At 40.3% G+C, this 13,049-nt stretch overlaps 1 protein-coding gene across 1 annotated transcript in view; it reads left to right on the plus strand.

Moving 5' to 3' along the window:
* AIG1 (androgen induced 1) overlaps nt 1-13,049 on the plus strand; it is a 124,493-nt gene that overhangs the window by 30,735 nt on the left and 80,709 nt on the right. Inside the window, exon 2 of the mRNA XM_008635989.2 lies at nt 6,644-6,799. Coding sequence (XP_008634211.1) covers nt 6,644-6,799 — 156 coding nt within the window. The remainder of the gene's footprint in view (nt 1-6,643; nt 6,800-13,049) is intronic.

The raw sequence follows: 13,049 nt of genomic DNA on the forward strand, positions 1-13,049 counted from the left end.
AGCGGGGCAGGGCAGCCACAGTCCGGTCTCCAGCAGGGCAGGGAAAGCGGCTTTTGGGGTCCCGGCGTTGTTTCCAGCAGGAAGAAAGAACGGCCAAAAAGAAGGAAGCAGCAGCTCCTTTCTCTGCAGCTTCTCTCTCCGGACGCTCAGAGCGAACTGACCCCACACCCAGGTGTAGACAAAAGAGTAGCCAGGCCCGCCCCACTCCCCTTTTTGTCTTTCTTAAGTACAGCTATTTGTCCCCTAGCAACATGCATATGGGAGAAAATTCCTTTAACAGGAAAACCTAAGACTAAACTAAAACCCCAACAATAAGGGATTTTCCTGGGTTAAGTGGAGGGAAGATGAAGACAGAAAGGAAGAGCCTGTTGAGTTGCTTTTTTGCCTGTCCAGATTAAAACACATTTTTTATTCCAACAGGCTGTATTTTAAAAGGCATCTCTCCTCATGGAAACACAAGATCTTGTTACCTTACACAGCTTGGTCCCCATTCCACAGCTCCATAATAGGTGCTTAAGCACTACGAATTAAACAGTGTAGTACATATAAAAACTAGACGCAAGAGTCAAACAATTTTTTCTTTCATGCATATTAATTTCATAGTAGATTTTATTCTTTTGTATATCTGTAAAATCTCAGTGGTTTAAAACCCCATCCTTGGTTATATTTGGATAGTACTGGTGGGCTTCAAAGAAAGAGACCACAGGAGGTTATGTAGAAAGTAAAGGATTATATTTAAAGGAGTCCCTGAATTTACATCATTTGGTAAGGGATTAGGCATGTTTTGTAAGTAGATTTGTATCATATGACTAAACCATGACAATGAAGGTGGATTTCCTACTAAGGACTAGTCTTCATGTGCAACATCCTGAGTAGAAGAGCCGTCCCCCCACTGAAGGCTGTAAAGGGAGACATGAGTCATTAGCTTGGGTAAAGGCAGTGCTGGACATTTATAAGGCTGTGCCTTTATCCAGTTGTCTGTTCCGATAGAAATAAGTGTCATGTTTTACTAGTGTAGTTTTTAATTCTAATTGGTGTAAGTAAAAGAGACAGGAGGAGTAGAAGAAATACGTATTTCAGGATTCCTAACCAGTAACAATTCAAAGTGAAATAGAAGGCATTTGCATTAACTATTCCTTTGGCTTATTCTGTTTTCGTTGCCTTGTCTGTTACTTTTCTTCTCTCTGTGATGTATTTGTTTTCTGAGGCTATTGGCTTTTGATGGACCAGGGGCTGTGTTCCTTTTCTGTGTTGAAGTGGCGTATGGTGTTGAAAACTGCTTAAGAAACAAAGCAACCTAAAACAACCACAGCAGTGCAGCTGGTGTGGAAGAAGATGCAACACGAGCTTTGCCCGCTTGCTTCAGCTTGCTGTCAATGAGTCTTCTGGGGTGATGCTTCTTTTTTACCCCGACCTTTGAGATACGAGTCTTTTTCCCTTTTCCTTGCACAGAAATAATGATTCCGGGTAGCACACAGTGCTTTTCATGGTGCTTGCACCTTAATTAATTGTAGGTTTAGTGGGTAGATGTATTACACTGTATTTTTTGTACTTAAAAGGCTGCTGCTTCTTTCATTATTTCTTTATGCCTCTCTGTCATTCGTCTGTAAACACAAAGATTTGCCTTTTTCTTATCTGAAGTCTGTAGCTTCTTTGATACTAAGATTTAGTACTTGGTTATGTGTTGTCCAGCTTCTGCTTGCTATTATAACTAATAAAGATACAGTGAGGCAAGGAAAAGTGACAAGAATAAATCAGTGTGCTTGTGAGTAATGGTGGAATGGCAATGGACAGGAAGAATCAGTCGTTCCATGAGATCAAGAACAGTAATATATTTATTAAGCAGCTATGACCCATGACTTCATTCGAAGCATTTTCTATTACAAATACCTTGTTATTCTCCACCTAACCTGGACTTGCTCTGTATGTTGCAACTACAGATAACTGAGCTGTTGTTACAGGATGCAGGCTGTCCACACATGCCTGCAAACAGCCCAATACACAACAACACTTGAAACAGTCTTAACTGCTGAAGCATAGTTCATTTGTACAGCAAATAATGATGTCTAGAGGCTGGAGAAATTAAAGCTAAGATGACAGTGAGCAGTAATAGATACTCCAAAGTTATAAATAATTTTCCATTGTTTGAAGAGGAAAATCAGACCATGTTCTGTATATGACATTGTAAAATCTGAAATACGAGAGAAATTACAACCTTCAGCAACTTGATTTTGCATGCTGGTAGAGCTAAACTTCCATCTTCTTATGGAAATACAACATGTGTCTTAAGCCTGAGTGGTTTGATGGGTCAGGTTATGTCTGCTCCCCACCTGCAAGCTGATGGCCCATCCCCAGGGAGGTGATGCCCTGCAGCTGGGACTGGCCCTGTGCCACTGGTTGCCCTGCTTCTGGCTGGGGATGGGATGGGCCCTGACTTCCCCCTGCCACTCCCAGCCCCCAAGGATCAGTGAGGCCTCCCTGATCCCCTTCTGTGAATTAGTCATCCTATAATATGGGTTATGTTTGGTTACTTAGTGCTTTTTTGTTATTTCTTGTGGATTTTGTGAGTGTTACTCCCATGTTTTATTCTGGCAGTGCTGTCTATTTGCCAGCCTAGAGTGATGCCTTATTTCATAAGAGGGCTACATGAAGTAAGTGCTGTTAATTTTGAAAATGATAACTTGAGGACAGTGACTTTTCATAATCACAGGTAGGCAGAGGAAAAAATACCCTTGAGTAGTAGTAGTGCTTGCAGAGACTTTTCCAGTTCGTCTGCCCTGAGCTCTGAGGACGGCTTCTGATGATGAGAGCGAACTTGAAAGAGAATGAAATCTAGATTTGGTGAATTTAATGGGGGGTTTTCTGTCTTGGTAAGACTAGTAACAGAATTTTCATAACATCCGTTGTGCAGAGATCTTGTCTACACCATGGAGCTCCATGGCATGGGGGAGAAGGGAGTCTTCATGCCCTGGAAATAGGTTTATGAGGAAATAGGTTTTCTGTTTGACTCTAAGAAGTCAAATTAGGGGGAGTATGAGGAGGCTGTTAGCTGCAGTCCTGAAATGAACACCTTGTGCAAAAACTGTCCTACAGAAGCAAGTCCTTATCTTCTTGTAGTAGACAGACACGTACAACTAGTTTATTCTAATCGTTCATAGGAACAATCTTTTGTGATATGTAATTCAATACATCTCACTGTTTGAGAAGGTTTCTGGGCTGCTTGGTTTCGTCCTGTTTATGCAGCAACTTAACGTGTTTTCTCTGCTCTGAGTTTTGTGTGCTGATATCCTTTAGATGGCCATTGTTATTACTTGTTATTACATTATCACAGTTAAAGGTACTGTGGTATCAACTCTAGTGACAGTGGCCCCTTTAGGCTTCTAGGAGAAAAGGGGGTTAGCAATAAGTGCTTTATACCTGTTCAGTTATTTTCTTGGGATTGCATACTCTGGTTAGAAGTTTCTGATTCTATCTGTACTATCTGTACTATCTATCTATACTCTTACATGGTATAGGGAAGGTGTGTCTGTTTTCTGTCAAATTTGTCATTTTCTAAATCACTATTTTACTTCAAGCTCTAGTTAGAGGCAAAACTGGAAAGTATGTCCTCTGAAATGCTGTTCTTGCTTACATTTCCAAGAGAAAAAAAAGTCAGCTGTTTGTTTAACAATGTGAGGATGTCTCATGTACAGATTGATCACCTGCAGATTTTCGAAATAAGGTCTCTCTTTTGAAAATGTGATCCTAAATCTGAGGTAACACCAGGGCACCTTGGAGAACATTGTTTAGAGGGAGCTTCTGCTTCCTTGCTGTGATTTTTTTCACATCTGTTAGACAGCAGTCACACCGAGGAGCATGGACTTTGAAAATTCATTTCATACAAAAAACCACCAGTACCTGCATGCTATGCTTTTCCTATGCCAGGCCCAAAAAGGATGTAAATCATTACTGATTCTGTTTATTACTGTAATGCTGCTGAGACTCATGCAGCTCTGGAGGTCCTCACTCTAATCCTAAATGTTGATAGGTGTCAGAAGAGTTTTCTTGTGCATTCTAGAAAGGAAAGGAAGTAGAATGAATTGAGTGAATGTATGTACATTATTTGTATGAATAAGCTGTAGCTGTTCCTCCCTGAACACTGCACAACTTTTTCATTGGCTCTGAATGTTCTCAAAAAAGATGTAATTTTCTCTTTCCTGTATGGATTTTTATTTGTTAATCTTTTTGTAGAATAGTCTGCTTCATACCGACCCTTTGAAATCTTTGGGTATTTCCCTTTAGGAGTTTTCACTTATTCCCAGTGATACCATTATATTTTCTCTTGAAGCTCTGTGTTCGTAACAGGATAATAGGGAGAGAAGTTGTTCGGTTTGTGATTGATTAGTGGATATGCAATCTCAATTCCCTTGGAAAGTGGGCGTGTGATTGTTTGAGTCTGTGTTTCTTTGGAGAGGGACCATTTCAGGGAATCATAGTTAGAGCTGCAAACAATCCATTAGTCACTCTTCCAAGCCCTGCCAGCATAATACTATTCCCTGCAGTACATTATTGAGTGTTTTGTCCAATATCGGTTTGAGTGACTCAAGCCATGAGGCTTCCACCACTTCCTCTGAGAAACTATTTCATGGTCTGACAGAGCTCACTGTTAGGAAATATTTCCTGGTACTCAGCCTAAACTTTTTAACACCCAGATTGATCTCATTACTGTTAGGTATACTTTTTCCCCCAGTTCTGTCTTGTTTGGCATTCACACTCTTGAGTGAATAGTAGATGGTATCATATCTCCTCATAAGTCAAGTAAATGCATAATTAGTTCCTCTATTTCAGCTCTCCAAATAGGCCATCTGTTTGGTGGAAAGCAGGGCTGAGTATGGGAAGATTTTTTTCTGCTAAGTGCTTGTTTCAAACAAATAATATGAAAAAGTGCATTAGGAGTTCTTAGTAGCTCCAAAAAGCCCCAACTTACATTTAAAAGGCTTTTCAAAAATTATGTAGAAGATTTTCACTTTTCCAAGCAGTCATTTGAAATAGCAATACCTTTTTCTAGCGCAGTATACAGCTCTAGCACTAATAGTCTGTCACATCTCACAGCTTCAGGGAATGTTTTGTAATGTTGCTTCATCTATTTATCAAGCAAATTCTATGTAGCTACAGCCTGGAGAGGGGAAAGCAATGGCAGCAGAATTGCAAGCACATCCAGGGGCCATTTGAATGTTTGTCATTTACAGCTTTACAGCCAGAATTTACAAGTGTTTGGGTCATATAAGGATTGTTGAGGAAGGAAATGTACTTTAATCCATCCAATCATTACACATCTCTGGATTTCTTCCTAGTAGCCAACATCTGTTTGGTATTTCTTTCCTTCCATCCTTCCTTCCTGCCTGCCTGTCTGCCTTATTATAGTACAAATTCTGCAAAGATGTATGCAGATAATAAATTGTATTTTGCAGAATCTGGGTATGTGCTATTCTTATTTCTTATGGATGTTCTTCTGCTTAGTCAGAGACTCCTAGTCAGTGGAAAATTTAGGTTTACAGTAAGACTTCTAAACTAGGACTCCATGCTTGCTTTGAAAAACATACTGTATGAATTTTAAGCATATGTTTATGTTTTTCGACGAATTACTGTGTAATTTGGGAACCAAGCCCATGTTTTGTTAATTTTTTACCTGAGATTACCTGATGTGTGTGGGTTTGTGACCCGGGCTTCCAGCTTGGGGAGTAAACAAGCTGCATGCACTTCTCTGAACTGTACTAGAAAGGATGTGTAAGTCCTCAGGCAAGAGCATTCCTAAGCTAACCTATTACAATTTTACTAAGCTAATTAAGGGAGGAAAAACGCAGTGATCAAACTAAGATCAAGTCAAGTTTAAACCAAATCAGTGAGTTCAGGTGATTAAACTAACAATTTAATATAACAGATAATCCACACAAATACGTAAATGCAAAAAAGGAAAAGTTAGGTAAATGACACTCTGCCATTAGGAAAAGAAAGTGAGTAACTCCTGCAGCTTTCTTGTTCTATCATTCACTACCTGAGATGAAGTAGAGATAGATTTGCTGAAGCCAGGGCCATGTGCTTCTGTCAGGAAGTCTCAAGCACTTCCTGCACTGTAAGGTGGAGTGTCTGGGGCAGGCAGAATCTCCAAGACAGACCTCCTGTCACAAGGGAAAGAAACACTCATTTCTTTTTCTTTCCTTTTATCTCACAGGGAGCATTCCTCACTTTTTCCGCCTCAGAGGCAAATGCTTTGGGGATGAGTTGTATGGAGCGACACAGGAAGGGGTGGCTGCAGTTCAGTCCCCAGCAGGTGGCACATATCATGCTCTGGGGTGAGGGTGGAAAGTTCCACCTCTGGCATAGTCCTACCACTCACAGTGATTCCCCCGATAGATGAGGAGCAAGGTGCATGCAAGACTTTGAAGCACACGTGGCTTTTATGTGAATAAACTCTACCCATATTTAAGGGACTGATGTATTCCCACTCCTCGTGTCAGTTCTGTGGCAATATCCTTCATGAGTGCCTGTGTCTGACACGCTCTCTGCCAAAGGGCTAGTCTTCTCTATTGAAGAGAAGAAGAAATGGGGGGAGGAACACAGAAAGATCAGGATCTGTTCAAGAGTGTGTTCCCCTTCCATGCAGGTTATCCAGGCCGTCTTCTTCGGGATTTGCGTCTTGACTGACCTGTCCAGTCTTCTCACTAGAGGGAATGACAGTCAAGAGCAAGAGAGGCAGCTGAAGAAACTCATTTCCCTCCGTGACTGGATGATGGCTGTTCTAGCTTTCCCTGTGGGAGTGGTAAGTACGATTTTACTCTGTGCATGTCTTTGCAAACTGGGTGAACAGTGTTACTGAATGTTTTCTTCCTGAAAGGCTTCCCCATCACCATGCAAAAGTCTACGGAGAAAGGCAAAAATGGTAGAGATGATTTTATTACTCTCTTGTTTTTCACAGGTGTAAGGGAACAGAATATACAGAGTGCTGATGAAATAATTTTTGGTTTGTTAAAAAAGAAAGATATGTTACAATAGGAGCTTGATTGTACAAGTAATTTTAAATGTGTATTGTACCAGCAGCATCTTGAGATTCAGTTTAGACTTTTTCTGCACTACATGTCATCATCAGGAGTAGTGAAAGTGCTGACTGTGGCATGTTTTACACCATAATGACCTGAGGGAATTCGGGCTGTAAGCCACTTCAACATGGGCAAGAGAAGCAAAAGTCCAGGTTGGTCCTTGTTAATTCCATGGGGTATTCAGAGCTGGCAGAAGAATTGAGGTAGAAAAAAGGCTTTTTGTTAGTAATGCTAGAAAGCATACAGAAGGTATGTGGGGTTGACATATCTTCTTCAAAAGAAAACTATTCTTTGGACCAGGCCTTGCTCTGCTGGAACACTGCATGTCACTTGCAATGACGAGGTGCTCAGTGTCTCTACATAGCTTATAAAGCAGCTGAAAATCCATAATTTTATGAGTTTTTACATGGAAGTCTCATTTATGTCAGTCTAGTTCTAAGCTTAGGTTGCAATACAAAAATGTGTGAACATTTCATTAAAAGTACTGCTTTTATTGTAATTCAGGATCAAACTTTAATTCTCTTTTATTAAATTCATTGTACAGTAGTTTAAAATAAATTCACTAGAAGCAATTTTTTTTATGGACTATTAGAGAGCTGTATGAGATCTTTAAAGTTGTGCTTTCACAAAAGCTGATCACTTTCTGTCAGTTAACAGCAGTTAGCATACCAATCTATCATTTATAATTTCATATATTCAGAGATGCTTCATTAGAATTTAATTTCACCATTTATGTGGAATTTCACAATACATGAAGAAATACAGAATGCTTTCGCAAAGTTACAAAAGGGAAAGCATATGTGAAACTGCAGGTACTTCTTTAATAAAAACCCAGCTGGTAGCCTTCCCTTATTATACTTGCTGGCCTGCTTTTTGGGAGCTGCCATGATTCATGTTGGGGTAGCAGACTGCAGTTTTCCGGCAATGGTAGAGGAGAGTGGGTCAGCTAATACAGCTAGTAGAAAATCTGTGCATAGACAAGTTTGCAAATATGCATTTTATGGGTGCAGAGATTTATGTTACATTTGTATTTCTAAAGGAGATGGGGAGTTAGAAGTAGTTGTTATTAGTAACAGATGCTTTTCCTACTGTGTTGGTAGTAGAAGTACAAAAGGAGAGCAACATCACTCTATTTGTCTGTGTTTAAAGTATTTAAGTGCCTTTTTCACTCTAGAAGTGTACTCCTTCACTCGCATGAAAGCACGCCCTCTTTGGCTGTCTCACACCTCTCAGGATTCAGGGATTTTTTCCTGCCACCGTTCTAGCTCCATACTGTTGTCTGTGTGCACCTCCGCTCCTGCAATGCTCCTGACCTTGAAACTTTTCAAGATGTTGGAGAATTTCAGCTTCACTTTGTCTTGGCAATTCTGAACATTTCTTTTCAGGCAATGTTTCTCTTGCCACCAGTACACGAAGAATCCCAGTTAGCCACTGCCTGCACTTCAGGTGTTGCTCAGCAGTTACATATTAGCAGTTCCCGAGAGATGTGTTGCGTACCTGGAGATAGTTGCTTTCCCAAGGGGTTGCTTTCCCAAGGGTTTCATACAAGAACAACTTGTGTCTTAAACAAACATAGCACGGAATGGCCATGTTCATCGTACAGATATGCTCCACTTCCAAGTGTGACTTTCCTGTGGTGAGAGGGAACAATTGTTTACCACTTTACATCTTACAGAGAAATCCTAAAAGGGTTGTTTTCATTGTTATTTTTTGTGCTGGCTACTGAGAGACAAACAGCAGCACCTCACAACTTTGCACTGGTGTCAGCTCCTTCCTGAAACCTGATGCTCACCAGCAGCAGAGATCTCACCACACTGCAGCTACCACTTGCCAAAGCCTGGCCAGTGCTTGAGAGACTGCTAGGCACTGCAGGCTCTGCTTTGGAGGGATTACAGGTAGGAAGAGCACAGGGCCCAAAAGCAGCAAACATCTAACGCAGATTTTGTCATCTGAAGAGCTATTTATGTGGAAGAAAACAGTGAAATTTTGCTATGATGGAGGTTCTCGTTAGAAGGAAGTTATTAAACACCAGAGTGTCTGCAGGAAAAGAGTTAAAGAGTTCCCTCGTTTCTCATATTAACAGCTTCCTCACTCCAGAAAAAAAAAAGGAAAAAAGGAAAATAATCTGAAATGCAAACTTTCTTTCCTTGAGACTCACCCACCTAGCTCTCCATGGAGCTTCTCAGTGTTTTCCAGTAGTGACACAAGGGAACCTTCACACATAAAAATGGGGCGGATGTGAATAAAATCTTTGTTGGGTTTCTAATGTAACAGTATGGTCATGCTTAAGTACTTGTCAGTTACATTAACATCTAAATTATTTTTATTGCTCAGTGTTTTACACAGGGCATGTTTAGGCAATAATGCAAATACTAGGGGAACATTTTAAAGCCTAATAACTGCAGCTTTTCAAGAGCAATTCACCACATTTTTTTCTGTATTTCCTGCTTACTGGAGCTCTTGAGATGACTTGTTCTGAAAAACAGATGAGAAAAGAGGTTTCCACTCCCAGGTCAAACAATGATGTGTGAAAAAAAAAATGCAACAAAGCAAAGTTTTTCATTTTTAGTACTTCCTAAAAAACTATTACATACAAACCGTCTGGGAAGTCTGACCACCAGCTTCCTCCCACCTTCCAAAGGAGAGGAAGAACAGCCCGGGGGTAAACAATCTCTTTTTGTGGCTTCACAACGAATCAAGTCTTGCAAACAAATCAAAACTTGAAAAATCTATGCATCAAATCACATCTCTCCAGTGTTGTGATATGCATTGCGTATCTTCAGGGGCTCTGAATAAACTGAATTGCCAGCCTGTATTTCACAAGAGAGTTAAGAAATAAACATGAACCTCTTCTAAGGACATAATGGCTATTATTTACCTATTGTTGCTCTTTTTAACATGACTCTTTAGAGAATCAAATCCGAAATCAACAGATTAATTTTCTATGCAGTAAAGCCTTACGCTACAAAAAGTCTGTGGGCAGCGCTTCCTAGCCCCTTTTTAGTTCTTGTAAGCCTGCAATACTATTCAAATGCCTAAGAGATTAGGAAGCATCCACTGACGAAAATTGCTTGCCTAGGTATTTTAGAAGTTCATTACCAATTTTCATCAATAATTACTTGGGCTTGCCATCCCTTTATCTGTGTAAAAGAGATATATATTGAGAGTAATTTACACTCCTAGAGTAATGTGAGACATGCTTAAAAGTCAGACATTTCACCAGTGGTTTAGCTTATCCCTACTTTTTTTCTATTTGTTTGACATAGATCAAGTTTCCAAGTTTCTATAGTTAATTAGTGTTTTGTGTAAACTGTATATGGTTTTATCAATATGTTTCTTGTAATTTGTACCGAACAAAAGGAAGAAGAGATAAAACAGGCATTTCTGGTTGTTTAACCCTGTGTTTAATAGAAGTAGGAAGAACAAAAATTGATCTTGTTACATATTAAAAGAGAGATTGCTACCTAGAAAATCACAAACTCTACCACAGACATTTTATATCATGTAGCATTAATGGCTATGTTTGTTTATGCCTCTAAACTGACTAGAATTACCTTGTTTTTTCTGTTACACTTTTATGGGTTTAAAAACCTGTGATACAAAGGAGGGAATGCCAGGCATGCTTTCTTATTTCATGTTTCTCTGTACTAGTAGAGTCAAAAGGAAAGCTGATCACCCTTCTGTAGATCATCAGTTATGCTGATCTGTGATCTTACGCCAAGAAAAATGTGTAGGCGTTCTGCAGTTTCCTAGTTACCTCGCTACTTGACCAGACTACAACTTAATTTTATTTCCATAACTGACTCAACCATGCAAAAAATCTCTCTTCTAGATTTTAACCTCATCTGTTGTGATGAGATGACTGGTGATGGGAACATTAGTGAGTAGTGGTACAGTTGCCCCCTGAAGTCTATTTTCCAAGAGGGGTTTTCCCTGGTTTTTATTTCCCACCCCTTGTGATTTCTGTCACTGGCCTTTTTCAAATATCTTTGGTGTATTGCTGTGCTAGCTCTCAATCCCACCTAAAGCCAGTACCATGCCAATTTGTACCAACTGTGGTCTGCCTTTAACAACACTTTTCTTCAAGATGTAATAGCTCTAACTGTCAAAGAAGTTCACAAACAACGTATTTATACTTGCAGTTAACCACAAATATCTTGGGAGATAGCCAGAAAGCTTACCTTTAACTGTACTTAAAACAAATTGTGTCAGGGTCACAAGGGTTGGGGTTTTTTTTCTTTGTCATTAGCCATCCAGGAAATGACTGAACTGTGCAGCCCAGCCAAAACCAAAAACACATAGTGTAGGAAAATAAAGTTCCACTGGGTTCATTCTTCATTTCCATAACATTTCTTGGTTGGACTCATGTAGAAGTGCGAATTATACAATTCTTTTCATTGGCTTTACTTTCTTAGTTTCTCTTTGCTTCCATTTGCAGTGTTTTGACAAAGCCATTTGATTTCTCTTTTGAATATCCATCCGTTTCCCAACTTGTCCTTTAAAATTTTTCTCTTGATAGGGCCACATGCTGTTCTCTTGTCCTGTGAAGCTTCAGAGACAGAGGACAAACACTTAAGGAGTACCTCCTTAAGTGGGAAGACAGCATTTTGTTTTCAGCCTTACTTTTTTTCTGCTGCTGTGTATTTGCTCAGCAGTCTTTCAGATGCCTGTAATAAGTGAGCTATTCTATATTTTCAGGTTCCAAGGTCTTCTTGTAAATTCGAGGTTTCCTTTGGTCTGTAATGACTGGACCCTAGACAGATAATCATTACAGACAGAATCATTACAGACCCTAGACAAGATATGTAGCAAACGAGGGACTTCTCTGTTCTATACATTGCTTAACTTCATGTTTAACCAGTACTCACTATCTTTGCAAAGCTGGCAATCTCAGGAGGCTCCTGTGCAAAGAAATGTAAAAACAATTGCTGGTGCCTGTTTTCTTCCTTGAATTCAATGCCTTGAGTTCATCTACAGAGGAAATGGAAGGTAATATTTGTGCCATTTTGCCTTGGAAACAAAGGAAAATAAAATATTGGGCTCCCTGAAATTTTTCTGCTTCATATGAGCAGCCTATTCAGCCTGGCATGTGAGTATAGTACGTTGATTGTCTCCACAAGAGTCATGAATTGTGCCACAAGGAGGGCAACATGAGCACAAGAGCCACAGTTCTGCGTGAGGTTTACGTAAGTGTGAGAGACCGGAGGAAACGAGTCCTGTCTCAGAACAACTAAAGGGGGGGGAGGAAGAGGGGCAGGGCAAGTCCTGCATAGGTGGGATGGTGCACTGCTCCATACCTCACCCCCCTGAAGCCTCTAATCCAGACCCAGACTGGCTATTAGCCACTGGCACACATAGGTATAAAGGGTGCTGGTGTGGCAGAAAGAGAAGTGGGGAGAAATTCCGAAAAGTGCAAGAGCCAAAATGATATCAGTTGGATGGGTAGCAGCCTATCAGAAGGGGGATCATCCAGCCCACATCTTAAATAACCAAGTAGACTCCATCACTCTGTTAGCTGTCTTAGCTGAGGAAAAGGAAGCAGAACAAGAAGAGAAATGGAGATATTTATTGGAATGGCTGCATGTGAAGCATGCAGCTACTCTGGAATGAAAGACTTGTTAAGAGAGATGGTGGTAAGTAGAGGACGGCCTGTCACCCAAAGGGCTTATGAAACAGTTATTTCTGTCTGCAGCCAATGCTGCACCAGACTGGAGAAACACCCCCTGCAAAATCCTCCCCTGCACCTAAGGACGGGAAAGAGGTTGTGGGAAATCTGGCAGGTCGACTGCATTGGTCCTTTTAACAAATCAGGAGGAAAACAGTATGTGCTGATGGGAGTTCAAATAGTCTCGAGTTTGATGCAGGCTAAAGTGGTGGCATGGTCTACAGGGGAAAGTACTGTGAAAGGATTAAAATAATGGTTCAGTTTCCTGCCTAAACCAAAATCAATACAATTAGATAATGGTAGTCACT

Source organism: Corvus brachyrhynchos, unplaced genomic scaffold (genome assembly GCF_000691975.1).
Source record: "Corvus brachyrhynchos isolate BGI_N302 unplaced genomic scaffold, ASM69197v1 scaffold6, whole genome shotgun sequence".
In the NCBI taxonomy this organism is placed as follows: Eukaryota; Metazoa; Chordata; class Aves; order Passeriformes; family Corvidae; genus Corvus; species Corvus brachyrhynchos.